This window comes from Eptesicus fuscus, chromosome 17 (assembly GCF_027574615.1).
Source record: "Eptesicus fuscus isolate TK198812 chromosome 17, DD_ASM_mEF_20220401, whole genome shotgun sequence".
Taxonomy (NCBI): Eukaryota; Metazoa; Chordata; class Mammalia; order Chiroptera; family Vespertilionidae; genus Eptesicus; species Eptesicus fuscus.
This window is the reverse complement of record NC_072489.1, coordinates 38,802,292-38,829,576: the sequence shown is the minus strand read 5'-3', so window position 1 is coordinate 38,829,576 and position 27,285 is coordinate 38,802,292. Positions and strand designations below refer to the sequence as shown.

Sequence of the window (27,285 nt, the reverse complement as noted above, 5' to 3'; positions counted from 1 at the left end):
CAAACTCATTAGTCAACAGAGCCAAATATCAACAGTACAACGATTGAAATTTCTTTTGAGAGCCAAATTTTTTAAACTTAAACTTCTTCTAACGCCACTTCTTCAAAATAGACTCGCCCAGGCCGTGGTATTTTGTGGGAGAGCCACACTCAAAGGGCCAAAGAGCCGCATGTGGCTCGCGAGCCGCAGTTTGCCGACCATGGCTCTGGCTGAATCATCTCATGTAATCCTCACAACAGCCTTCGGATGTCAGGACTGCTACCATCCCCATTTCAGAGATGAGAAGAGTGAGGCACACAAAGGTGAAATATCCCGCCCAGGGACACTTAGTTTATAAGTGGCAGAGACAGGACTTGCACCCTGACCATCTGACTTCAGAAGCCACATCTTCATCAACAAGCTACACTGTCTGCCAGAATGTACTTCAGGAATGACTGTGTGATGAGTGAATGAGGTCAGGGATTGAAATTAGGACAAACCAGGTGCGCCAGCCTGTCCCCAGAACTCACTCCAGGGCAGGAGCTGTGGGGCTGGGACGGAAGTGGGTCCCTTTCCTGAAGTCCAGTGATGTGGTGGAGAAGTTAATCCTGGCGATGCTGGAGTAGCTCGATAAATCTCACTTTCTCCCGGAGAACAATGTTTCAGTCTGGAGAAATTACAAGGAAGCAGTTCTTGGAAGTCACCAGAGAGTCCCCCACATCGGGCGGATCCTGGAGGGGTAGCCGTGAAAAGAATGTGCAAGCAGGGGGTTGTCTGAGGGCGAAGCTGTTCAGCCAAGAACAAGCGCGTAGTGGTTTCGCTTGTGTTCACTTTGCACCTTGATGGTGATAACAGTTTTCAGAAGTTTTATTAAATAGACATCATTTATGTTGTTCTTGTTCTGTTGTGCAGTCTAGATTCTATAAGTAGCAGATCTCAATCCCACAGGTTCGTCCACTTTCCCCAAGGCACACATTATCTGTGAGCAGTTCAGGTACTAGAATCCCTTGATTTATCAAAACACTCTTCCTTGATCTTCATGTTATCTGTACCCCCGTGGGAAGAGAAAGCAAAAGATGCTTCTGGGCCTTAATATATATCTGTTGATTAAAATAATAGCTTTGCCCTAGCCGGTAGCCCTAGCTGGTTTGGCTCAGTGGATAGAGCGTCGGCCTGCGGACTGAAGGGTCCCAGGTTCGATTCCGGCCAAGGGCACATGCCTGGGTTGTGGGCTGGATCCCCAGTAAGGGGGGCGGGGGGGCATGCAGGAGGCAGTCGATCAATGATTCTGTCTCATCATTGAAGTTTCTATCTATCCTTCTCCCTTCCTCTCTGAAATCAATGAAAATATATTTAAAAATAATAATAATAGCTTTGAACTGGGTGGGGAGTGGGGAGAGTGTGTGGAGGCCAGAGGCTGGATGGTCTGAGGGCTGGTGCCCTGGCCGTGTGGGGTCCAGGCAGCCGTGAGGCCTCGCTCAGCAGTGTAGGTGCACTGGAGGGGGGCATGCAGATGGGATTCCTCACATGAGCTGCAACTTGACAGGGCTTCCCCTCTCCACTCAGAGCTGCCCCTGTTCCCTGGAAGGTTCCAGGGGAAGGAGCTCCCAGGATGATCCCAGGCCCCCCCAGATTCCGGGGTAAGGAGCTCCCAGGATGATCCCAGGCCCCCACCCCAGATTCACGTGTTCTTCTCGAAGGACCTGTTGCTGTTACTCTCTCGTGTCAGTTCTGACTGTGCTTAGGGAAATGGCCCGTTTCATTTAGGTGACTAAATTTGTGGGCATAGGGTTGTTCAGAATATTCCTTTATGATCCTTTTAATGTCCATGGCATCAAAGCAGTGGCCCTCCTTCTCACTTGGACAACAGTAATTTGTGTCTTCTCTCTTTTCAGGGGGTACTGGCTATATCAATTCTACTGAACTTCCAAAAACAGCTTTTTTTTCCCTCTCATTAATTTTCTCTATTGATTTCCTGTTTACAAGTTTGTTTTTTATTTCTGCTCTGATTTTTATTTTTAGGTTTCTGTGGCTTCCCTTGTATTTAATTCCTCGCTATTACTGATCCCGATCCCAGTATTTCCCTACACGATGAAACTGCTCCTGAACAACAGTTTTTCTCTCTTTTAAATCCAAACCTCAGGTAATTCTCAGTGACACACAGCCACGAGAGCTTTTCTGTGTGCGTCCCGTTTGTCCTCTGTGCTTCTCCTTAGGAGGACCAGCAGGCCTCTTTGTATTACTTTCTTTCTTTTTTTAATCCTCACCCTCACCCGAGGATATTTTTCCATTGAGAGAGTGGAAGAGAGAGGGAAAGACAGAGAGAAATACATCAATTGGTTGCCTCCTGCATGAGCCCCAACCAGGACCTGGGTTGGGCAGGAGCCTGCAACCGAGGTACATGCCCTTGACTGGAATCGAACCCGGGACCCTTCAGTCCGCAGGCCGATGTTCTATCCACTGAGCCAAACCAGCTAGGGCAACTTTCTTTCACTTTTTTACCTGCCTTATGCACGAAGGAAGGAAAGTCTGAGAACGGGCTCAGCAAATGATGTTTTTTATTGAGAACGTGCAGAGGAGAAATGGCTCTGCCCTGGCGCACAGTAATCAATCAGCTTGCTCTATTCACATTGACTACACAGTACCACTCAGCATTATATTAGCATACGTGTCACCAATACACATGTTTCCGAGTATGGAGAAGAGCATATCCGTTTCCCAGTGAGACTCAGGAAATTCTCCTTTCATGGAGGCTGGATATTCCTGGATCTTGAGTGAAGGGGGTGATGAGGAGAAGAGAGGTCAGAGAGGAGACCCCCAGGAAAGGGATGAAGAGGGGAAGAGATGAACGATGCCCCAGATGAGAGGGAGTTGCTGACAGGTCTGTCCTTCCTCACACAGGAATGAAGCAGAGCTGGTAAGGAGGCGGCACAGAAGCAAACCCATTCATAACTGGGGTGATGTCAAGGTCCTTTACATCGACCACGGCTTTCAAGGTAAAATTCTGTAAGATGGTGGTCAGGAATAAAAACAGCTCCATGCGGGCCAGGCCCTCTCCTGCACACATCCGTTTTCCTGAAAAATAACACACACAGAGAGTAGATAATCCTTGAACACTGATTTTCTGGATGCCAGAAAGAGACTGTGCAGTAATTATTTGATTAATTGTTGGATGGATGGATGGATGGATGGATGGATGGATGGATAGCAGAATGGTTGGATACACAGATGGACAAAGGATGGACATATATCCTGTCCACCCAATATCTTATCCTAACAGGTATTCTTCTTTCAACAAATATTTATTGAGAATCAGCACTATACCAAGTATTTCATTAAGTGTTCTCACTTTATAACTTCTCTTTCAGGTTTCTATCAGTCTTTTTCTAGAAACACACATACATTGGTTGTACTTCCTGTTTGTAGCCTGATGTTTCATGATCGTTCTTCACGTTTTCATAGCTTTTGTTCTTGCTCTACGTATACCTACTCTTCATCAATCTCCAACACACCCTGAAGTTCCCAGTTTTGTACCACACTGCTCTGTTTGGCTGGGATGCATGCACTTCTCTTATATTTTCAGTACCAAGCTCAGATTTCATTTCTGAACTTGGAAGAACTGAGTCAACTCTCCCAAACCCCGGTGATCTGGCCTAATAACAAGGGTGGGCCATGAGGAGAGAAAGTGTGCGGGCCTGGGGAGAGGTGCGTCTGGCCATGGACAAAGAGCAGTTCTACCAGTCCCAGGGTGAGGGCTACGTAAGTTCCAACTGATTCCCAAACAATATCCTGCCCTCTGCAGTACCAACGACAATAAATTCGTAGCCTAGTCGGTGTGGCTCAGTTGGTTGAGCATCATCCCATGCACCAAGAGGTCGCCGGTTTGATTCCTGGTCAGAGCACATGCCTGGGTTGCAGGCTCGACCCTCATTAGGGGGCGTGCAGGAGGCAGCCTATCGATATTTCTCTCTCATTGCTGTTTCCATCTCTCCATCCTTCCTCTCTCTCTTAAAAAAAAAAATCAATTAAAAAAACATATTTTGGGAAAAAAAAGAGAAGAAAATAAATTTGTATTACCTGCTGAGAAAGCCATGAAGTAGTCACTCTTCTTGAAGTTGCCTGCCTCATCCAGGAAGTGGCCAGGATCAAACTTCTCTGGGTTGGGGAATTCTTTGTCATCTCGCATCACAGAAGTCAGAGATGTTATAATGGTCGTGCCCTGGAAAGAACAGAAGGAAAAGTGAGTAATGAAGAAGTTGTGGAGCCCTAGCTGGTTTGGCTCAGTTAATAGAGCTTGGGCCTGTGGACTGAAAGGTCCTGGGTTCGATTCAGTCAAGGGCACATGCCTGGGTTGCAGGCTCAATCCCCAGTGGGGGGCATGCAGAAGGCAGCCAATCAATGATTCTGTCTCATCATTGATGTTTCTATCTCTCTCTCCCTCTTCCTTCCTCTCTGAAATCAGTAACAATATATTTACATATAAAAAAAAGACTAACTACTGGCTGTTAAAATTTGAAAGAAGAAAAAAAAAAGTAGTTGTGGAGCAAGTCCTTTAGTCCAATCTTATGATCTATACATGAGGAATCCTCGGTCCTAAGAAGGGCAGTGGCATTGTGAGCCAGAGAGAACAAGTAATAAACAACGGGCAGTTTAAGACCAGTGTCAGGGATGTTGCTAAAGTGAATTCCAATAGCATCTGAAGTACTGAGTACATGGGTCCTAGGGTGGCAGGCCTTCTGAATCCATTCTGCTCATCACCACGTTTGGACACTGCTGTATGTCTCCACTACCTACTTTATTTTATGACTTCAACCTTCACTCATTTCATAGATGGATTATGGTTTAAAATGGAAGGTTTAAAAAACAGAAGTTGGAACTTGAAATATCTGGAGTTATCTATTCATAGGGCTTTTATAAACAGACATCTGGTCTAATAAAAAATAATATTTTCTGTAGTAATGACAATAAATACAACGATTAGTCTTATCATTGCCATGTGGATTGTTTGTAACAACTATTAGTCTTATCATTGCCATGTTGTTTGTCTTGATTTAAAAACATAGAAGCAAAGAACTGATGGTTGCCAGAGGGAAGAAGGGGAGGGATGGATAAAAAAGGCGAAGAGCAGTATAATAATCAATAATAGTATGATAGCTTTGCATGGTGACAGATGGTTACGCGACTTAGTGTGGTGAGCACATAAGATAAATATATGTTGAATAGTCATGGGGATGTAAAGTACAGCATAAGGAATATAGTTAACAATATAATAACTATATATGGTGTCAGGTGGGCACTAAAATTATCAGGGGGGACACTTTGTAAAGTATATGATTCTATAACCACTATGCTATACATCTGAAACTAATACAAAATAATATTGAATGTAGCCCTAGCTGGTTTGGCTCAGTGGATGGAGCATTGGCTTGCGGACTGAAGGATCCCAGGTTCGATTCCGGTCAATGGCACAGGCCCTGGTTGTGGGCTTGATCCCCAGTGGGAGGTGTGCAAGGGGCAGCTGATCAATGATTCTCTCTCATCGTTGATGTTTCTATCTCTCTCCCTCTCCCTTCCTCTCTGAAATCAATAAAAATATATTTTTAAAATATTGAATGTAAACTATAATCCTATATAATAAAACCCTAATATGCAAATCTAACGGCAGAACAACCAGTCGCTATGATGTGCACTGACCACCGGGGGGCAGATGCTCAACGCAGGAGCTACCCCCTGGTGGTCAGTGCACTCCCACAGGGGGAGTGCTGCTCAGCCAGAAGCCAGGCTCATGGCTGGCAAGCGCAGTGGTGGTGGCGGGAGCCTCTCCCGCCTCCGCTGCAGGCAGGTGGTAAGGAGCAAGGGGTCCCAGACTGTGAGAGGGCAGAGGCCAGGCTGAGGGGGACCCCCCGCCCCCCACAGTGCACAAATTTCATGCACTGGGCCTCTAGTTGAAAAATAAAATTCAAAAAAATAAATGTTGAGCTCTAGCTGGTTTGGCTCAGTGGATAGAGCATCAGCCCTCGAACTCAAGGGTCCTGGGTTTGATTTTGATCAAGAGCATGATACAGGCTCGATCCCTGGCCCTGGTCAGGGCACATGTGGAAGGCAACAAATCAATGTGTCTCTTTCACATTGATATTTCTCTCTTCCCCTCCCTTTCACTCTCTCTGAAAATCAATGGGAAAATATCCTTGGGTGAGGGTTAACAACAACAACAAAAAATACTGAATCACTATATTATACACCTGAAACTAATATAACATTGTATGCCAACTATAACTTAACAATTTTAAATAAATAAAAATATACAAGGGAGATTTAATTCAGATTAATCCTAGCCTACAAACACAAAATGTTAAAATTAGAAAAAAAATCATCATTTTGCAACAATTCATTTTAGGATTATTAATCCAGTCAAGTTTTATCAATTAACATTAAAACTGTTGGGTGAATAATTAGTTGCCTCCCATGCTTGCTCACACTGGGATCAGATCTGCAACCTCGGTATATGCCCTGATTGGGAATTGAACCTACAACCTTTTGGTGTATGGGACATGCTCCACCCACTGAGCAACCTGGCCAGGGCCCCGTGTATATTTTTAAACAAATAATATATGAAAATTTTTCTTTAAGATTAGAAAAAAATACAAAAGGCAATATGTTTCTATCGTGTTGCTCAAATAGATATTCATAAGAAATAAAGGAAGTGTGACCATTATTTCACACCATCATTACAAATTTACCTGGATGGATCAATGATCGATCTAAATGTAAGTGCTAAAACTATAAAGTTTTAGAAACAGATAAGGGTAAACCTTTGAGACGCTGTTCTGGCAATATTCTTTAGATAGGACCAAAATAAAGCACAAGTGAATCTCACATCATTGAGAAGTGTTCTGTGACACGGACGAATAATAGCCATGCACTTCAAAGACATGACTAAGTGGCCACAAGAAGAAGAGGGGAAGACAATCAAAATAAACCTACATTAGGGCACATTTTTCACCTACTTTTTTGAGACCAGCATTACCTTCATATCAGAAATATGACAAGAAAATTTTGAAGAAGAAAAATTATAGACCAAAAATTTCTTATCAGTATAAATACAGAAGTCCTGAACAAAATGTAGCAAATCAAATTCAGTTGTGTATGCACATTGAGTGGGAAAATGAAGCCAGTATATGATCATACCAATAGATGCAGAAAATTGATATGAAAATATCACATACACATTCAGGACAAAAAAATAATGAAAAACAAGAGGGTAAACTTCCCAATCCATAAGGAATATCTACCAAAACGTACATAAACATCATTCTCAATAGTGAGATGTTAAACCTCCACTTTCCTGAAAATCAGAAATAAAGGATGAAACAAGGATATTTAACCCAGATAGCAGGGTGATGTATGTAGAAATTGCAGATTAACCTGGAGACAAATTACCAGCAATGATTTTAAATTTAGCAAGGTTGCTATATAGAAGGCCATCAAAATAATAAAATCAATTATGTTTCCATGCACTGAAAAAATTTATTAAGAAAATTAAAGGCCAGCCGCTTTGGCTCAGTGGTTGAGTGTTAGCCTATGAACCAGGAGGTCATGGTTCAATTCCCGGTCAGGCCATGTGTCCTGGTTGCGGGCTTGATCCCCTGTGTGGGGTGTGCTGGAGGCAGCCAATCAGTGGTTCTCTCTCATCATTGATATTTCTATCTCTCCCTCTTCCTTCTTCTCTGAAATCAATAAAAGCATATTTTAAAAAAAGAAAAGAAAATTAAAGAAAGCCCCCTCCCAATTGGGAGTGTATACCATACCTATTAATTGAAAGATTCAATGGGTCATGATGCTAAGACTTTACAAGTTGATCTAATGACACCCTGGTAAAAGTCCCAGCAGATTGTTTTGGCAAATTGACAAACTGATGCTAACATTAGTTTGGAAATGTAAGTAGCTAAGATTAGCCAAACAATATTAAAGAAGTAGGACAAATTTGCAAGACCTACACTGCCAGATGCCAGAACCTGTTATACAGGGCGATAGTCTCAACTGGAAACACTGGAGTCCCTCAGGCTGCCACAGTGTGGTTTCTGCCCGTCTCTCGTCTTGTGTTGGTAGAAGATGAACACCATACTGTGCAAATGGGACCTTCAAGACCACTGAGGTCAGTGTGGGTGAAACACATCTTACCTTGGGGATGAGGTAGTTTCTGAATTTAACATCACAGGTCACCGCATGGGGCAGGTTGGTGGGGAGGAGGTTAAAGTATCTCTGGACCTCGTGCACCATGGCATCCGTGTAGGGCATGTGGCTTCTGTCCTGCATGCAGGGGCTCCGCTCTCTGCCGACCACGCGGTCAATCTCTTCCTGGACTTTAGCTGATAAGACACAAGTAAGACAGATGGAAAACAGGAAAATGCATACCGTGTTTACATACTGACTCAGGGATACATGCAGCACTATGGTGTCTCAGTGTCATTATAAACATCAGTTATAAGCCCAGAAATACACCCAGACATAGAGAAATAATTGCCATGTAGATACATACAGCTCTCCTACAAGTTAGACTTAAGATACATCAACCCATACCTATATATAAGCATACCTGATGATATAAACAGAAATGAAATGGTCAAGAAATTATAGTCCTTATACAAAGAAAAATAGGAAATCAAACATAATTTTATATCAAAATAATATGTGGGTTGAAAAGTTAAATGATAATGTATGTTTTGTGTATTGGTATGTTTTGTGTATTTCTAGATCTCTTTCCCTCCCCTTCCTCTCTGAAATCAATAACAGTCTATTTCAAATAAACAAATAATGACTTCTATTTCTTACTTGCTATTTTTAGACAATATCTGATTTCCTGGTATGGAAGGTGAGAATTTAGTTCTCCATCCCCACCTCATACAAAATACACACAAACACGCACACAATTCCCTTTATTTTGTTTTCCCCGATATAGTTAGATCACATTTCAACATCATTCTGACTACACAGTATATCCTCTCTGGTAAGACAACTATGATGATGTTTCATTTTTGGTACTTTCTTGGACTAAACCATGATTCTTTCATTCAATTCATAATTTTCTATATCTTGATTTAAAGTTCTTTTTAAAAAAATATATATTTTATTGATTTTTTACAGAAAGGAAGGGAGAGGGATAGAGAGCTAGAAACATCCATCAGCCACCTCCTGCACACCCCGCACTGGGGATGTGCCTGCAACCAAGGTACATACCCCCGACCGGAATCGAACCCGGGACCCTGCAGTCCGCAGGCCGACACTCTATCCACTGAGCCAAACTGGTTTCGGCTAAAGCTCTTTTTTTTTTCTTCCCTTTCTCTCTTCCTCTCTTCTCTCTCTCTCCCCCCTCTCTCTTTCTCTCTCTCTCCCTCTCTCTTTTTGCTACAAAAGCTTTATTGTTTCATTTGGTCCAATGCATGGGAGAGGGCCTCAGGGTGGTTAAAAGAATGGCTAGCAGTTTTGGGGAGAGGCTCCGGTAAAAGCCAGACACCAGGGGAATGCAGAGGGCCCCTCAAAGGCCTCTGGCTCCAAAGGCTCCTAGTCATGCTGGAGGGTGAGCCTTTCCAAGAGATACTCGCCCACCAGCCTGGGGCCGGCCAGCTGCGGAGGTGAGCCAGGTGTCGCCCATCTTCTTGATGAGTTTCACCTCCTCGCCCCGGAAGTGGTTCCCGGAAGTCACGCGCTGAGGGGGTAGAACCAGGGCCTGCAGCTCCCAAAGGGCCTGGTCAGGTTCCTCTCCAAGGCCAGGGCGGCTCCCATGGCGCCCAGGGTTTTACCCACTCGTCTTGGGGAGGCTCAGCATGTCCTGGAGAGAATGCGCTGGTTTTGCAACTTTAAGAGCCGCTCAGCGCCCTCACGCTTCTTCTCAGCCAACTCGCTAAAGTGGCCCGCGCCCTCGAGAAAAAGCAGCCCAGAGAGAGGTAGGTGGGAGCCAGCAGATGCAGGCCCTGCGGTTGGCGGCAGCCTCCCCCTCGGTGGAATAATTCTGACGGGTTTGGGAGCTCCTGGTTGTTCGGCAATAGAAGTTACGGTAGGAAAAAACCCGGTGTGTTGGCTGGTCCTGGAGGTGGTTCTGAAGGTGGTGACTGGATAAGACGCTGGAAGGTGGTTGGAAGCTGGAAGAAGGGGCGTCCGGGGTTTGTGGGGTCTGTTCCGTCCAAACACTGTTGAAGCAAGAGTCAGACCCAGAACTGCCGAGGGCACGATCGATTTACCTAGAATTATTTCTAGATACTGAGGTAGATGTTTCTAACTCCTAATAACAATTTCCCCGTTATTAGGAAACCTCAGATAATCAGTCATTTCTTTTTTTCTTGGTGTCTCCCCTCACACCTGCTTTATCCACCTAATCATTTTGAAGTGGATACTTCCTAGGCCTGGCATCTAGCAAGCTCCCTGACAATTTCCTTCTCCTTTGAGCCCTGCTGATTCCTTGAGCCCATGACTTCCTCTGACATGAAAACGGACATTTGGATGAAAAAAGGGGAAAAAAGGGGGTGGGGTGTAAAGTTTTTGTCAAACGTACAGGTTTGAGAATATACTCTTATTAATACACAATTGGATGGTTGCTCTTGAGAATTCTGATGTTGTTCTGAATCCCAATCCCTACACACAACATGATGCAGCTCTCTGGAAGTTTTTGTGATTTTCTTTTTAATCCTGGTGTTGTGACCCTGTGTTTTGGGTTGGATGCTTTTATTTCACTCACTCTGATACACGTGTCAAGGGAATTTTCTATCTGCTGGCAACTATGGAGATCTTTCCTCCAGACCTGTTCACTCTCTGGAGTTTTTTAAAAATCTGGCTGCTGGATTTCAGGAAGTAGGATGGGGAAAGAAACTAAGAGTCTCTTAATTCAAGAAATAGATTCTTACCTAACGTTTCTTTTCAGCCCTACACATCACTCTTTCCCTCTCATTTCTCTAGAAAGTAAACCTCCCTCATTGTATTGAGGAAAAACAGTTACCTGGTAAAAGGAATTGTCAAAGGGACTTGGGCAGGGAGAGCTACCTTTTCCAGCCTGTTCCTACTTCTATCTTCTTTGACATTGGTACTTCTAAATACCCAAACTTATACACCCAGCCGGTGTGGCTCAGTGGTTGAGTGTCGGCCTATGAACCGGGAGGTCACGGTTTGATTCCCAGTCATGGCATATGCCTGGGTTGTGGACTCAACCCCCAGTGTGGGGCGTGCAGGTGGCAGCCGATCAATGATTCTCTCTCATCACTGATGTTTCTCTCTCTCTCCCTCTCCCTTCCTCTCTGAAATCAATAAAATAAATAAATAAATACATACATACATACATGCCAAAACTTATGGGGATGTAGGGACACAAATACATTTTTTAAATGTGATTTTTGTTGTTGACACTATTGCAGATGTCCCCCTTCCCCCCTTACCTTTGCCTACCTCCACCCAGCCCTAGCCCCTCACTTCCCTCTGGCTATCTCCACACTGTTGTCTGTGTCCATGGGTTATGCGCATATGTTCTTTGGCTAATCCCTTCACCCTTTTCACCCAGCCTAACCAAACCCCTCCCCTCAGTCTGCTGTCGGTCTGTTCCACATGCCTCTGTTTCTATTTTGTTCGTCAGTTTATTTTGTTCATTAGATTCCACATATAAGTGAGATCATATGGTATTTGTCTTTCACTGGCTGGCTTATTGCACCAAAGGACCTGAATAGACACTTCTCCAAAAAGGACATACAGATGACCAATAGACTTGAAAAACCGCTCAACATCACTAATCATCAGAGAGATGTAAATTAAAACCAGGTGTCAGCTCACACCTGTCAGAATGGCTATCGTCAACAAATTAACAGCAAGTGTTGGCAAGGATGTGGAGAAAAGGGAACCCTCGTGCACTGCTAGTGGGAATGCAGACTGGTGCAGCCACTGTGAAAAACAGTATGGAGGTTCCTCAAAAAATTAACAATGGAACTGCCTTTTGACCTAGCGATCCCACTTCTGGGAATATATCCTAAGAATCACAAATAACTTTTCCTCCTCATGGAACTTCCTCTTTTGGCACTGAGGTTACAATTTCATCCTCTCTACTGAGTTCATTATCTTTCCTCTATATGCTCTCTGCATTTCAGAAATTTTTGAAGATCTGTTGGCTATTTCCTGACCTCCTCTTATCCAGCTTTAGAAGACTAATTCTCACTTGCAATAGGTTGTAACCATTTTAGTGGGATTTTAACACAGGAAAAAATAATGTATTCTAAACTGCTATGCATAACCGTAACTCTATAAAGATATATTTCTGCCCTAGCTGGTTTGGCTCAGTGGATAGAGCATTGGCCTATGGACCGAAGGGTCCCAGGTTTGATTTTGGTCAAGGGCACATACCTTGGTTGCTGGCTCCTCCCTGGCCCACGCCCTGGTCAGAGCTAGTGCAGGAGGCAACCAATTAATGAATTTCTTCCACAACGATATTTCTCTCTGTCTTTTCCTCTCGCTTCCACTCTCTTTAAAAAATCAAAGGAAAAATATCCTCGGGTGAGGATTTTTAAAAAGGTATATTTCTAACATAAAGTGCTTTGTAGAAGATCTTGTAAAAGATCAATCAACTCCTTTCTGGAAACAGACTGCTGAAATAACAAAATCCCTTTATGCAATATCTTAAGCCTGAATAGTACCACATTTCTTGTGAATCTCAATTTTTAGGACACTTTCTAGGTTGGAAATGATCTCAGGCAGCCTCACTAGGATTTTCACTTATGCTTCAGTAAGAATAGTTTCCATTAGAACCCTGCATTTTCAGAACGAGGCGAGATCTCTGCAGGAATCTACCCACTGTTTAAAGTGAGTGGCCTTTTCATAATAAAACCACTATGCAGTCCCAGGCCAACCCATGCTGGTGTGTGCCTGCCACACATAGCCTCCCAGGAAATCTAGACCATGCTTTATTGCTTTGGCTACTGCCCACAGTGTCTTCACTCCTCTCAGTCATCAGCTGTATTTTAGAAAGATGTCCCATTGTTATCCCTTCTTTAAACTTGGAAAAATGAAGCAGGTCAGAAGGCATTTTAATAATGACACTTCTCTAAGAGAAACAAGGTGGAATGTCCTTGCCATGTCTTTCCAACGTCTTTCCTGAAATTCACCCTTCCCACCATGCTGGGCGTACCTAAGACCTCCGGGTACTTGAGCAGGAGCAGGAGAGCATATCTCAGGGTGGTACTCGTCGTCTCTGTCCCAGCTCCAAAGAAATCAGACACAGTGATTGTCAAGTTGTCAATAGTAAACTCCCCGTGCGGATTGTGCTTTTCCTAGGAATAGTTTGATGAAATTATTTGACAAACTCATTTGCCAGAATTCCAATTAATCCAAAATAATTCATTTGTTATAAAGTTAAGCCAACATACAAACTGCAAGGTGCAATTTTAGAACACAAAACAAAAAAAAACAAAAAAAAACCCAGCTCAACAACAAAGATAAGCAAAGGACTTGAATAACATTTATCCAAAGATTAGAAATAGGTAACAGCACATGAAAATATATTCAGTATCACTGGTCATCAAGGAAATGCAAATCAAAGCCACAGGATACTTCATATTAATTAGAACAGCTTTAATAATTACAAAAATTAGTAAGTATTGGCAACTGTCAAAAAATGGGAACCCTCATGCACTGCTGGTGGGAATGTAAATGCTGCAGTCACCATGGAAAAGCTTGGCTGTTCCTCAAATGTTAGACATAAAATTACCATATGTCCCATCAACTCCTCTCCTAGGAATGTACCCAACAAAAATGAAAACAGGTCCATGAAGAAACTTGTATACAAATGTTATAGCATCATTACTCATAAGAGCCAAAGGCCGTCACAACATAAATGTCCATCAATAGATAATGGATAAATAGTTTTCTGAGTACAGGCCCTTGCCTCCTTGGTTAAGTTTATTCCTAAATATCTTAATTTCTTTGTTGCAATGGTAAATGGGATTGTTTGTTTAGTTTCTCTTTCTGAGAATTCATTGTTGGTCTATAAAAAAAGCCATTGATTTTTGGGTGTTTATCTTTTCAAAACAACCAGCACTTGGTTTCACTGATATATATATATATTAATCTCTATATCATTTATTTTTGCTCTAATCTTTATTATTTCCTTCCTTCTACTTACTCTGGCTTTTCTTGTTTTTCTCTTTCTAGTTCTTTAAGTTGTAGGGTAAAATAGTTTATTGTTAATTTTTCTTATCTTTTGAGGTAGGCCTGTAATGCTATGAACTTCCCTCTCAGGACTGCTTTTGCTGTGTCCCAGAAGTGTGGGGTTGTTGTGTGTTCATTTTAATTTCTTTCCAGTTAGCTTTTTTATTTCTTTTTTTATCTCGTTGGTAACCCATTCATTATTTAGTAACATGCTATTTAGCCTCCATGTGCTTGAATGTTTTGGGGTGTTTTTACATTAGTTTATTTTTAATTTCATTCCACTGTGATCTGAGAAGATCCTTGATATGATTTCAATCTTCTTGAACTTGTAAAGACTTGTTCTGTGTCCTAACATGTGGTCTATCTTTGTGAATGATCCATGTGCACTTGAGAAGAATGTATATTCTGCAGCTTTGGGGTGAAACGTTCTATAAATGTCAGTTAAATCCATCTGATCCAGTGTGTCCTTTGGAGTCACTGTTTCCTTGTTAAGTTTTAGTCTGGAAGATCTATCTAGTGAAGTCAGAGGGGTGTTAAAGTCCCCTACTATGACTGTATTGTTGTCGATCTCTTTCTTAAAGTCCTCTAGAAGTTTTTTCTAATACATTTAAGTGCTCCTATGTTGGGTGCATATATGTTTACCACGCTTATACCTCTTGTTGGATCAATTCCTTTAGTATTGTGTAGTGACCTTTGTTGTCTCTTGTGATGGCCTTCATTTTAAAGTCTAATTTGTCAGATATGAGTATTGCTACTCCAGCTTTTTTTTCTTTTCCATTTGCATGGAAAAATTTTTTCCATCTCTTCATTCTCATTCTGTGTGTCTTTTGTTCTGAGGTGGGTCTCTTGTAGATAACATATAGTTGGGTCATGTTTTTGTATCCATTCAGCTACCCTAGGCCTTTTGATTGGAGTATTTAATCCATTTACATTTAGGGTTATTATTGACTAGAGGCCCGTTGCACGAAGATTCATGCAATAGGCTTTCTTTTCCCTGACTGCTAGGATCGGTTTTCCTCCAGCACCCAGGACCCAGGCCTTCGCTCTGGCCGCCGCCTTCCATCATCAGTCCGGCTGGAGTCTTTGCTCCAGCCAGAGCCTTCAGTCTTTGCTCTGGGTGGAGTGCTGCTCCTGTAGCTCCCTCCACCCCCGCCCGGCAACTCCGAGCCTGCATGTGTGCTGCCCAGAGGCCCAGAGCAGCTGGGGGGGCAGGGCCGCCGCCATATTTGTTGGGTTAATATGCATACTCACTCCTGATTGGCTGGTGGGTGTTGCAAAGTGATGGCAATTTGCATATTTCTCTTTTATTAATGTGGCTAGGTACTTATTTATTGCCATTATATTTCTGTATTTCTTTAGCTTTTTTTTTTTTTGTCTGGGAAGCTCTTTATTTGACCGTCTATTTTGAATGATAGCCTTGCTGGACATAGTAATCTTGGTTTTAGATCCTTGCTTTCCATTATCTTGAGTACTTCATGCCATTCCCTTCTGGCCTGTAGAGTTTCTGATGAGAAATCCAGTGTCAGGCTTATGGGAACTCCTTTGTAGGTAACAGTTTTTTTTTTTTTCTTTTCTTTTCTCTTGCTGCCTTTAAGATTCTCTCTTTGTCTTTAATTTTTGGCATTTTAATTATAATGTCTCTGGGCATGGGCCTTTTGGGTTCTTCTTGCTTGGGGTTCTCTGTGTCTCCTGAACTTGTGTGATTTTCTCCTTTATCAGGTTAGGGAAGTTTTCTGCCATTATTTCTTCAAACCCATTTTCTATCTCTTTCTCCGTGTTACACCTCTCAATCTCTAGTGCAGGACAGTGTCAACCGCTGTTTCTGACTAATTAGATCAGGCAAACACTCAAAGCCTCCAGAGACCGCCTCTGCCTGCAGACTGATTGGATGCAGCCTTGAGTAGCCCTCAGGTAATCATCAACAGGACAGGGTAGTTGCTTCTGCCTGGAGGCTAGTTGTTATTCTCAGTCTCTTAATGGGCCTCAGAAACTCCACACTCTGGGGCAGGGTGTTTTCCCCTCAGGCAATGTCACCTGGATAGCAAATGTCTGTGTGAGAAAGGTGACCTCCGCAGCATGAGGGAATGACTCAGCACAAGAAACCAGGGCGTCTACCTCCTGAGATCTAACCCCAGAGCCCCCAACCCTGACTTCTGCTCACACAACTCTAGTCCACTCTGCCCTGCCTCTGCCAGAGCCCAAGGTGAGTGGCTGCAGATGGAATTTTATGTGTTGGCCCTTTAAGAGGGTGCCTGCATTTCCAGCCCATCTCTCCCTGTCAGACAGCTCCCCTGCTGCTTTTCACAGCCAGATGTTATGTGGGTACCTTTCTCAGTTCTGGTGCTCTCTGCTGGGGTCCCAGAGTTCTCAGTGGCAACCCCCACAGCTGAGATCTCTCTCTGGAACTTCAGCTGCGATCGCATCTCCATCCTTTCGCATCTCTGTCCTTCCTACCAGTCTCTAGGTGGTCTCCACTTTATGTCCTTGGTTATCAGAGTTCTCTCCAGCTAGTCTCCCATTGATTATTCAGGATTTTTTTTTTTTGTATTCTAGTTGCAATTCCATTTTGGTCCTGGTAGCATGTCTGTGTAGCATCCACTTACTCCACCGCCATTTTTAATCCAGTCAATTGATTTTTGACGAGGGTGCCAAAGCAATTCATGTGCGAAAAAATAGTCTTTTCAACAAATGGTGCAGGATTCGTGCCTACCGACACCAATTTCCAACTCCATTCCTATGCCAATTCATTTATTTTACATTCAATTAAGGCTTGTCTCTTCCATTCACCTATTTCTCACCACAATCTCTACACCTTTGTATACACCATTCACCCTTCTGAAATCCTCTCCTCTGTCCTTCACTATAGATATGTTAAGATTTACTTCTAGCCACTGGATGTGCAGGAAGCCCAGCAAGGTAAAGCCATGCTTTTCCATTCTCTTATACACTGTGGGCAAGGTCATGTCCATGTTCCCATCATGGCATGCTATTCTGTATTTTCTAATTTGTTTGTAATTCTTTCTGTTTCACCTCAGGCATCATTCTGTCTCTCCTCAGGTAAATTATTAGTACCTAAAAAACAGGATTAATGTAGTCCACTTATTTAACAATTCACTGTTCACTTAACAACCTAATAGTATATCTTCCATATTGCTTGGTGTAGATTCATGCACACCATATTTCCTTAAGATGCTTGTCAGAATTACTTGCCTGACCATTGACATATCTCTGATAAATACAAAAAGTATTCAGTGAACCACAAGATGCACAAGCAATCAAATAACGTGTGAGTGCTTGGCAACATTTTACCTGCTCCATTTTGATCAGGAAATAATCAATAAGGTCTCGAGGATTGTGAATGTCCAGGGATGCTTGATGTTCCTTTGTTTGCTCTATAACATAACTTCTTACAAAAGCAGTATTTTTTAATACTTTGTTTTGACTCCCTGGGAAATAGTCCAGGAGAGCAGGGCAAAGGTTGTAGATCTAGAAGAGAAAAGGATAGTTTATCTGATAAAAAACACTTAATGAAGACACATACCCTATGCTAAGACTTGGTCAGAAACTGTACTTTAAATACTAATGAAATATGGTCTTTGTTTTGAGGGGGATTTCTATTTTACAAATATGTAACTTTCTGCACTGATGGGTGTATTTGAGGGAGAAAGTTCTGACCAGAGGAGCAAAGATGATAATCACTTCTATGGGCATACATCATGCTTAGAGTATAAAAACAGGTGTATATCAGTTCTCTCATTTTTTTTTACGTCAATTCTTCCCTGAAATATTGAAATATGGGATGGCATGAAATACTATGACTCACATTTTGTAGATGACAACAGAGGGGAAGGGAGTTTGGGCAACCTGATACAGTGCACAAAACATATCCTTGCTGTTTCTATTTCTGTCTAGTAGCCTCAGATGAATCAGTATCTTAGAACTGGGAGGGTCCTGGTGATACCATGAAATACAACTCAACATCTGTATATGTAAAAGGCTAAGCAACCATCACATCTGAAACAACCGAATGGATGATGGAACAGGCTATGTGGGGTGACCAGGCTGTCAGGGGGGTTAGTGATGGGTGACCAAACAACCGAGCAGCAGGCTGCGTGGGGCGACCAGGTCAGCAGGGGAGGTAGTTGGGGGCGACTAGACCGGCAGGGGGGCAGTGAAGGGCAACCAGGCCAATGGGGGGGGGCACTAAGGGGCGACCAGGCTGGGGGGGAGGTAATTGGGGACGACTATGCCTGCAGGGGGGGCCATTGAGGGTGACCAAGCCTGCAGGTGGGGGGCAGTTAGGTGCAATTAGGCAGGCAGGCAGGTGAACAGTTAGGAGCCAGTGGTCCTGAATTGTGAGATTGTCCTGCGGATCGGGCCTAAACCAGCAGTTGGACATCACCTGAGGGGTCCCAGATTGGAGAGGGTGCAGGCTGGGCTGAGGGGACACCCCCCACCCCCACACACACACCCTGTGCATGAATTTCATGCACCAGGCCTCTAGTTTTATATATAAAGTGTGCACAGGGCAGTTACTAGTAAGTGACTTCTTTAAGACCACATCATTATCTTTTAGGCAGAGTACAGAACATGTCAACTTGTACAGGGTCAACTTGTGATGTTTGTGTATGGTTTGTACACCATGTAACCAATCATTTTGTCATCCTCCAAACAATTACCTTGTAAGTTAAGATGCCAACTAAAGCATCAAATACTCTTACCCTAGTTAGTGTTTCCTAGCAGCATCTGTGGTCCCAAATATTCTCCCTTCTTGCATATATTTCTGTCAACTAATGTACTGAAGAAGTCACCAAGTGTTGACTAGATGACAAGACCTGTGGGTAATGGAATCCTTTCAAGAAGAAACCCAGAAGTCCATTTAGTACTATAGGTATGTTTTTGGGAAGTTATCAAAGTATTTTATGGGAAATTGGGCTTTGGAATTTAGCAGGAATATCCTGGACAGGGTCAATGGGGTTGAATTCCAGATCTGTATTCAGGGCATTTCTTTTCTGGTCTATCATTAAAGGGCTCGGCCCAGTTTCCCAGATAAGCACTTCATGATGCTAAGCTCTGGGAAGGACTGTGGCATTCACTCATTCACTTCATGGCTTGGTACACACAGAGATGTGGACTTGGAGAAAAGAGCATAAAGGATTCCTCGTAAAGAAATAATCTTGGCCTCACCTGAATCCATGGAGAGCTCAGAACCTTGACATTTTCATTAAACCTTTCCATTATGTTTAGAAAAAATTTATCTTTATAATCAAAACGATTCTGGAAGATAATGGAGCAGATCACATTGCAGGGAGCACAGCCCAGGATAAAAGTGGGATCACAGGGTGATGCTAAAGAATCAGAAACAATTTTAAAACACCATTAGAATATACATATGGAACACTTTGATTATGAAATAACAGGTAAAGGTAATTTTAGAAATTATAAAGCAATTACCTTACCTACAAATTTCTGAATAGCAAAATATTCAACATGCATAAAATCAATACATTACTTTTAGCTTAACCTGAGTATATTATTTCAACCTAGCTAGTTAAATAACGGTTTTCTGAAAAATTACTCTATACCCATTGTCTTTATTTGTACCCAAGTACAAATTGTCTTTTCATCCAAGATGCCTGTTAATTTGGAGGAAAAAAGAAAGGAAAAAAAACACAAAACATTTAAAGAGGCCATTTTTATATCATGTCATAATTAAAGTTAGTGCTGAATATCGTTTGTCTGCAAAACCTGTAGAAAATTAAGTGCTGATATAGAGAAAGAATAGGGACCTCACGATGTTTTATGTACAATGAATAATTGAAAGAATCATGTGTAGAAGCAACAGAGAGGGAGCTATAGAGAGGAAGATTGTGGGTGAATTCATATATTTGAAAGAATAAGTGTAAAGAAGCAGGAAGCATCCTTGTTGTATGACAAGAGAAGCTAATACAAGTAAACAATTATTATAAAATGGATTCTTTTTGCCTAAAATAAAAATGAAATGAGAATTTTTTTATTTCAAACAAATCCCACATAAGTGAAACAAAAATGGAGTTCTTTTAAATCTTTATTTCAATGTTAAAAAAAATTTCCCTCCCACCTGGCCAGTGTGGCTCAGTGGATTGAGCATTGTCCCATGTATCATGAGGTCACTGGTTTGTGGTCTCATCAATGTTTCTATCTCTCTCTCCCCCATCTTCTTCTCTCTCTAAAATCAATAAAAACATATTTTTTTAAAATTTTCCCTCCTGGAGGATCCAAGATGGTGCCAGAGTAGGTAGATGGTACAGTCACCTCCTCCAAGGACCAAACTGGAATTACAATTAAAATATAGAGCAATCTACCTGAATAACCATCTGAAGACTAGCTGAAGAGAAGTCTTAGAATCAAGGATTTACAGGAGAAGCCACATTGAGACTGGTAGGGAGAGTGGAGACATGAAAAGGGCTGGTAGCTGAGATTCTGGAGAGATATCTCAGCTGCAAAGATTCCCCTTGAGAAGTGTGGGGTCTCAACTCCAAGCCAGGCTACCCACCCCAGAGCACAAGAGCCAGGAAGAGGCTCCCATGTAATAGCTGGCTGTAAAAATTAGCAGGGATTTTGTCCACCCGGGGGAGATGCAAGTCTGCTAGAGACACAGGTGCCCTCTTAAAGGGCCAATACACAAAGTCTCATTCACAACCACTAACCCTGGGCTCTGGCAGAGGGAGGGTGGCGTGGACTATAGTTCTACGAGGAGAGACTGGGTTTGTGGCTCTGGAGAGAGAGCCACCAAGAACCCGGTTCTGAGTCATTCTCTAATACCGCAGATGCCATCTTTCTTAGGTGGCACACTCCCCTGTGGAGCTTGAACCCTACTGAGGAGTTAGCTGCCTGATACTGTACTGTATGCTTAATACTTTGTTAAGAGGGTAGATCTCATGTTATGTGCTTTATACCAGCAGTCGCCAACTGGTGGTCCGTAGACCACTGGTGGTCTGTGAGGTCCGAAAGATTGATGACTGCTGCTTTATACTATAAATTTTTGTTTAATGTGGGGAGGAAATAGTAGGGCATAGAATAAAAGGAAATACCTAGTTAGTGGCTTCTAGGCCAGACTCTGTTAAATGTTCCAAGACCCTAGCTGATCTGGCTCAGTGGATAGAGAGTAGGACCACAGACTGAAGGGTCCTGGGTTCAATTCCAGTCAAGGGCAGGTACCTCGGTTGCAGGCTGCCCAGGTCAGGAACCCTGTGGAAGGCAGCCAGTCAACAATGTTTTTTTTCTTTCTGTCTCTCCCTCTCCTTTCCACTCTCTCAGAACAAGAAAAAAATCAATGGAAAAATATCCTCAGGTGAGGATTTAAAAAATATGTTCCAGAGCTCTAAGCTTTAAAAAAAAACACAACTTTTGCCAAAACCGGTTTGGCTCAGTGGATAGAGCGTCGGCCTGTGGACTGAAAGGTCCCAGGTTCGATTCCAGTCAAGGGCATGTACCTTGGTTGTGGGCACATCCCCAGTGGGGGGTGTGCAGGAGGCAGCTGGTCAATGTTTCTCTCTCATCGATGTTTCTAACTCTCTATCCCTCTCTTTCCTCTCTGTAAAAAATCAATCAAATATATTAAAAAAACACACACACAACTTTTTTTTTTCCTTTTTAATTCTCATCTGAGGATATGCTTTTACTGAATTTGAGAGAGAGAGAGAAACATTGATGTGAGAGAGAAACATCGATCAGTTGCTGCCTGTAGGCGCCCCCAACTGGGGACCAAACCTGCAACCTTTTGGTGTATAGGACGATATTCTAATCAACTGAGCTACCCAGCTAGGGCTAAAACAACTTTTATTTTAACCTGATAGATAAAGGATAATTTGAAAAGTCTTGGGGATTTCTTTGTCTGTCTGTGATTCACAGGTGAAATATGATTTTTGGTGTTTCCTTTCACATAATATGGAAGAAATAATTTAAAATAGGTAGCCAGGCTTGTGTGGCTCAGTGGTTGAGCATTGACCTATGAAACAGGAGGTCACGGTTCAATTCCCAATCAGGGCACATGCCTGGGTTGCAAGCTCGATCCCCTGGAGGCGGGGTGTCGTGCAGGAGACAACCAATCAATGATTCTCTCTTATTGACTAGAGGCCTGGCACAGATTTTGTGCACCAGTGGGGTCCCTCGGCCTGGCCTGTGGGATCAGGCCAAAACCAGCTCTCCGACATCCCCCGAGGGGTCCTGGATTGCTAGAGGGCACAAGCCAGGCCAAGGGACCCCACTGTTGCACGATCGGGGCCGGGGAGAGATGCGGAAGGTTGGCCAGCCGGGGAGGGACCATGGGAGTGCTCTAGGGCATGTCCGGCCCATCTAGCTCAGTCCCAATCAGCCAGACCCCAGCATCAAGTTAATCTACAGATTGGAGCATCTGCCCCCTGGTGGTCAGTGCATGTCATAGTGAGTGGTTGAGCGGCCTTAGCATATCATTAGCATATTATGCTTTGATTGGTTGAACAGCCGACTGGACAATTGGACACTTAACATATTAGGCTTTTATTATATAGGATGCTTCTCTCTCTCTTTCCCTTCCTCTCTGAAATCAATAAAAAATATATTTTAAAAATAAATAAATAAAACAGGGTAATTTGTAAACCAAACCAAAATTCATTGTCATTTTGACAGAGCACTTTTCAGATCATTACACCATCTGTGGAAGGCAAATAATTGCCACGTACTTGTTACCAAAGTCCAACAAAGTTGGAGCAAAGTTTAGCAAACTGAAAACAGAGCCAAATTCTACTTAGAGAAGACAGGATAAGTTGTACTTGATAATGGTTTAAATCCAGTTAAATTAAACATTTTATAACTTGGCATTTTTTGTATTTTGAAGAATTTTAATGTAGCATGTATTCAAAGTACATAAATCAATACAGTGAGTAACAGAAAGTAATTAATGCCAATGTTTAAAATAGTGCTATCTCTACAGAGAAATCATAAGTGATGGGAATTATACAAAGACATGCCTCAGCGATTAATACCATAGATGGCATCATTATTGGCCCGAACTATGGGACTGGGCCCTGAAAGTCACTCTTAGAGATGTCTGTGAGGCTGACCATACAAATACAGGCCAATGAAATGCAAGCACCTGCTACTTGTTACATGCTCCATAAGAGTGTGATGAGGTCATTCCCAGCACATCCACCTGACAAGCATCACCTGGTGAAGTGCTCTGGCATAAATAACCCACATTTATGCTATAGCAAAAACATTGTCCCCTGACTTTGTCAAAACATGATTCAAAACTATTCTCTGTGATTTCAGATTTGAAAACAAAGTTCCGAGAGAATAGGAATGAATGATCCTTTCTGTCCACACTATGCACAATCATGGGTGTGCACGCACAATGAGCACGGACACACAAAACCTCCCTGGCGCTCTGCTTCAGACCCTCACTCCTCCACGGGAGGGCTGACACCACCACCCCTATGAAGGAGTTGACCACCCTGAAATGTGTCCAGGGGCCCCATTAGAGAAGAGAACCGTCAGTTAAGGTCAGAGTTACGGTGTATAGAATCACCCACCATTGGTTTTTCTCAACTCCTCCACCAGGCAGCGGGCTTCCTCTTGGACACGGTCCTCAATGTTCCTCTTCCCCATGCCCAGATTCCGCAGGGTCATGAGGGAGAAGCGCCGGATCTCCTTCCATCTCTTTCCATTGCTGAAAAGGATTCCTACAAGGAGGGAAACGGAAACTGGCAGGGAGGTCCCAGACAAGGAGAGGAAGCTGACACTTGGCGTTCACACCGACTGATGGGCCAAGCTTTCTGAAGAGATCTTTAAATTCCTATTTTCCATCCTCCCCAGGCCTATTCCACATGCACACCTACCAAACCCTTTGTTAGTTTTCTCAGCCAATGGGAAACTGCCTCTTCCAGCAAACTCCTCGCCCCGGTCTATCAGGGCTTCCTTCACGGCCTCGTACCCGTGCAGCACCACCGAGGGCTTCATGCCAAAGTACACAGTGAACACCGGGCCATAGACTTTTGAGAGCTGGGAAGTGGAAAGGAGATTCAAATGTTAGCCAAAGAAGTCACTATTTGGCAATATATTGTGCCTGATTCAGAATGGTATTATCATCCTGTTTTATGTTTTTACTAGAGGCCCAGTGCATGAAAGTGGAGGGGGTGGGTCCCTCAGCCCGGCCTGCCCCCTCTCACAGTCCAGGCGCCCTCAGGGGCGGGAGGCAACCTGGCGATCAGAGGAAGGCGATGCCCCCATCACACCTCTACTGCTGCCACTGCCGGCAGCACAAGCCTCGGCCGGCGCTGGTTGCCTGAGCCTCGGGCAGCCCTGAGCGGCTGGGCAGCTGCCATCCAAGGCTTGCCTGCGCTTCAGGCTGGCCCTGGGCAGCTGGGGGGCTGAGGGAGGGTCCGGCCACACTGTGCGCCTGCCACCCCCCGGCGGGGCTGAAAGGACTGGGGGACTCCGGCAGGGCTGAGGGGACTGGGTGCTGCCATCTTGTGGCTATGGGCGCCGCCATCTTTGTGACAGTGTGATGGTTAATTTGCATATTTCCTCTTTATTAGATAGGATTCTGTGACATGGCCTAGAATATCTCTGAAATTAATACATAAACATGAGGGTGTTTGTTAATAGCTGCCACTTATGTGCCCGGCAATGGCCTGGGTAAATTGTACACATATTACAATTAATCCTCAAAGCAGCATTGTCAGTGGTTCATTTGCCCCACTTACCAATAAGGAAACAGATGTCAGAGAATTTCAGTGCCTTTTCTGCATCCCCTAGCTACTATGTGCAGATTGAAATTTGAGCCTCTATTTATGCAACCTCGGATCCTTTAGCATATGTCAATCTCCAATGATCCCACCTGCTCCTCCAGGATCACTGGGGAGCTCTTGCCATCAGAGTTCTGATTCAGTAGCCCTGTGACGAGTACTGGAGTCCTGTACTTAAGCTCACACTGGATGATCCTGAGGCCCAGCCCAGTTCATGATCCTCTGTATTACGAACACAGAAGGAAGGGAACACCATGGGGGCAGCGCCAGGACATGCGGCATCTCATGGACAAGCAGTTTCTTCCACCTTCAGCAGTCCGGGCCACAGGCAGCCACAGAGCTGCTGACTGTGCCCAAAGGATCCTGTTACCAGCAAGCTGGCCCTGATAACTTCTCTCTTTCACTCACACTATTCTTCATCCCAGTTTTTTCCTTGACCTCAGGCATAATTTGCTTCCTTTGAGAAGTACAGTTTTCCTAGCTCTTCTGAACAAAACATGGTGTTTATATAGTAGACTAGAGGCCCAATGCACAAAATTCGTGCAAGGGGCTCCACCCTCACAGCTCTGGCTTCGTCTGGAAGGTCGTCCGGAAGGACGTCCGGAAGGTCATTTGGCTGTCCGGTCTAATGAGCATATTACGCTTTTATTGTTATAGATGACTTCCTTTTTAAATTACATGTATTGGGGTGACATTGGTTAATAAAATTAGGTTTCAGGTGTACAATTCTATATGTCATCTGAATATTGCATTGTGTGCCCAGCGCCCAAAGTCAAATCTTCTTCCAGTGACATCTTGAATGAAATTTCTAATCAAAAACATCTCCCTTACCATTTATCTTCAGCTAAAAATCACTGTAAATAATGGGGAAACTAAACAGGGCAGCAGCTCTCCCATCTTTTGCTACTTTATTTTTTGATTGTAGCCTGCAGAGACCTAACGTACCTCACTCATAAAATGCGTTAGTGTTTTATTTCACTGTTCTTGTGGATGAAAAACCAAAAATAATACTCTACGGGGAGTTATTTGCTTTACAATGACATGCTTTAATAATTTTATTTTAACACATATTTCAATAACTCTATTTTATTTAGAAGTAGATGTTAATTTCCTTACCCATTGCAAGCTGCTGGAAGAACACCAAACATACTTACATTGCTTAGGGATTTGCTGATGTTCTTCACATCTAGCTGGAGTATGTTCCCAATAATTGGGAGCGGAGTAGGGCCGGGTGGGAGTTTCCTTCTTCCCGAGCTCTGTATCCACAGCGACAGGAGAAGCAAACAGGAGAGACAGAGCACCAGGAGCGCGACCGGGCCCATCGCAGCGGCTCTTCCTACTGAGTCTACTGGGAGCTTAAACTCCAAACGCTCATAGCACTCCCTGCTACGCAGAATGTGCCTCTTGGTCTCGGAGGGTGATTAATCAGCTAGATCTAGTTACTTTAATCTTTCTCTCTCCAAGGGACTTTGGTCTGTTGCTCAGTTACAGATCCCCACCCCTGAAATTCTGGTATAATAAGTTTGGGGTAAAGCCAAGCCACTGTTATTTACTCTTAAACACCCACATGGTTAAGAACCAGTGAAGTAAATATTTTTATTTTAAAAAGTTGCTCAACATTCTTGCCCACCCCGACGTGGCTCGGTGGGTTGAAGTGTCGTCTGGTACACCAAAAGGTTGTGGGTTTGATTCCCAGTCATGACTGGGAAGGTTGTGGTTTCCATTCCAGTTGGGGCCCATAGAGGAGGCAACTGATGGACGTTTCTCTTGCATGTCGATGTTTCTTGCTCTCTCAAATCAAATAAAAATTGTTCAATATTCTGGATTCACAGATTGATGACCAGTTGAGAATTCATACCTTAGGGGGCAATACTTGTATATAAACAAGTGTTTATCCTTTAATGCTTTATCAAACACTAGGATACATTGTCCTTAGAAATGAGAGCCTTTTAAAAAATATATATTTTTATTGATTTCAGAGAGGAAGGGAGAAAAAGATAGAAACATCAATGAGTTGAGAGAATCATTAATCGGTTGTCTCCTGTATGCCCCACACTGGGGACCAAGCCCAGGCATATGCCCTGACCAGGAATCAAACCGTGACCTCTTGGTTCACAGGCCAATTTCCAACCACTGAGCCACACTGGCTGGGCGGAAATGAAAGCCTTTTGAAGGACCATACTAACAGCACAGCTAGCTAAACATAAACTAGGGAACATAACTCATTCATCTTGAGTCCCCAAATTGCATTGCTTATTAGTTAAGTAAATTTATACACATTTTAACATCAAACTCTACCCCCACCAAAAGATAAAAACACTGAAAAGAGACATTACTAATTTTTATTTTTCCAACGGAGAAAGGA

General features: G+C 43.3%; 1 protein-coding gene across 2 annotated transcripts; it reads right to left on the bottom strand.

The window, feature by feature from the left end:
- Positions 1-2,673: 2,673 nt before the first annotated feature.
- LOC103288419 (cytochrome P450 2C18-like) lies at positions 2,674-26,248 on the bottom strand. 2 transcript variants are annotated; one of them, XM_008144090.3, is made up of 9 exons: positions 26,075-26,248; positions 24,012-24,174; positions 23,706-23,855; positions 19,342-19,502; positions 17,464-17,640; positions 13,136-13,277; positions 8,161-8,348; positions 4,057-4,198; positions 2,674-3,054 (listed from the first exon to the last, which is right to left on the bottom strand). In XM_008144090.3, the coding sequence occupies exons 1-9, from the start codon at positions 26,240-26,242 to the stop codon at positions 2,873-2,875; spliced, it is 1,473 nt and encodes a 490-aa protein (XP_008142312.2). In that variant the 5' UTR covers positions 26,243-26,248; the 3' UTR covers positions 2,674-2,872. The 2 variants fall into 2 exon arrangements, with proteins under 2 accessions (XP_008142312.2, XP_054584916.1); XM_054728941.1 differs by lacking the exon at positions 17,464-17,640 and having other exon boundaries at positions 26,075-26,242.
- Between the last annotated feature and the right edge of the window lie 1,037 nt (positions 26,249-27,285).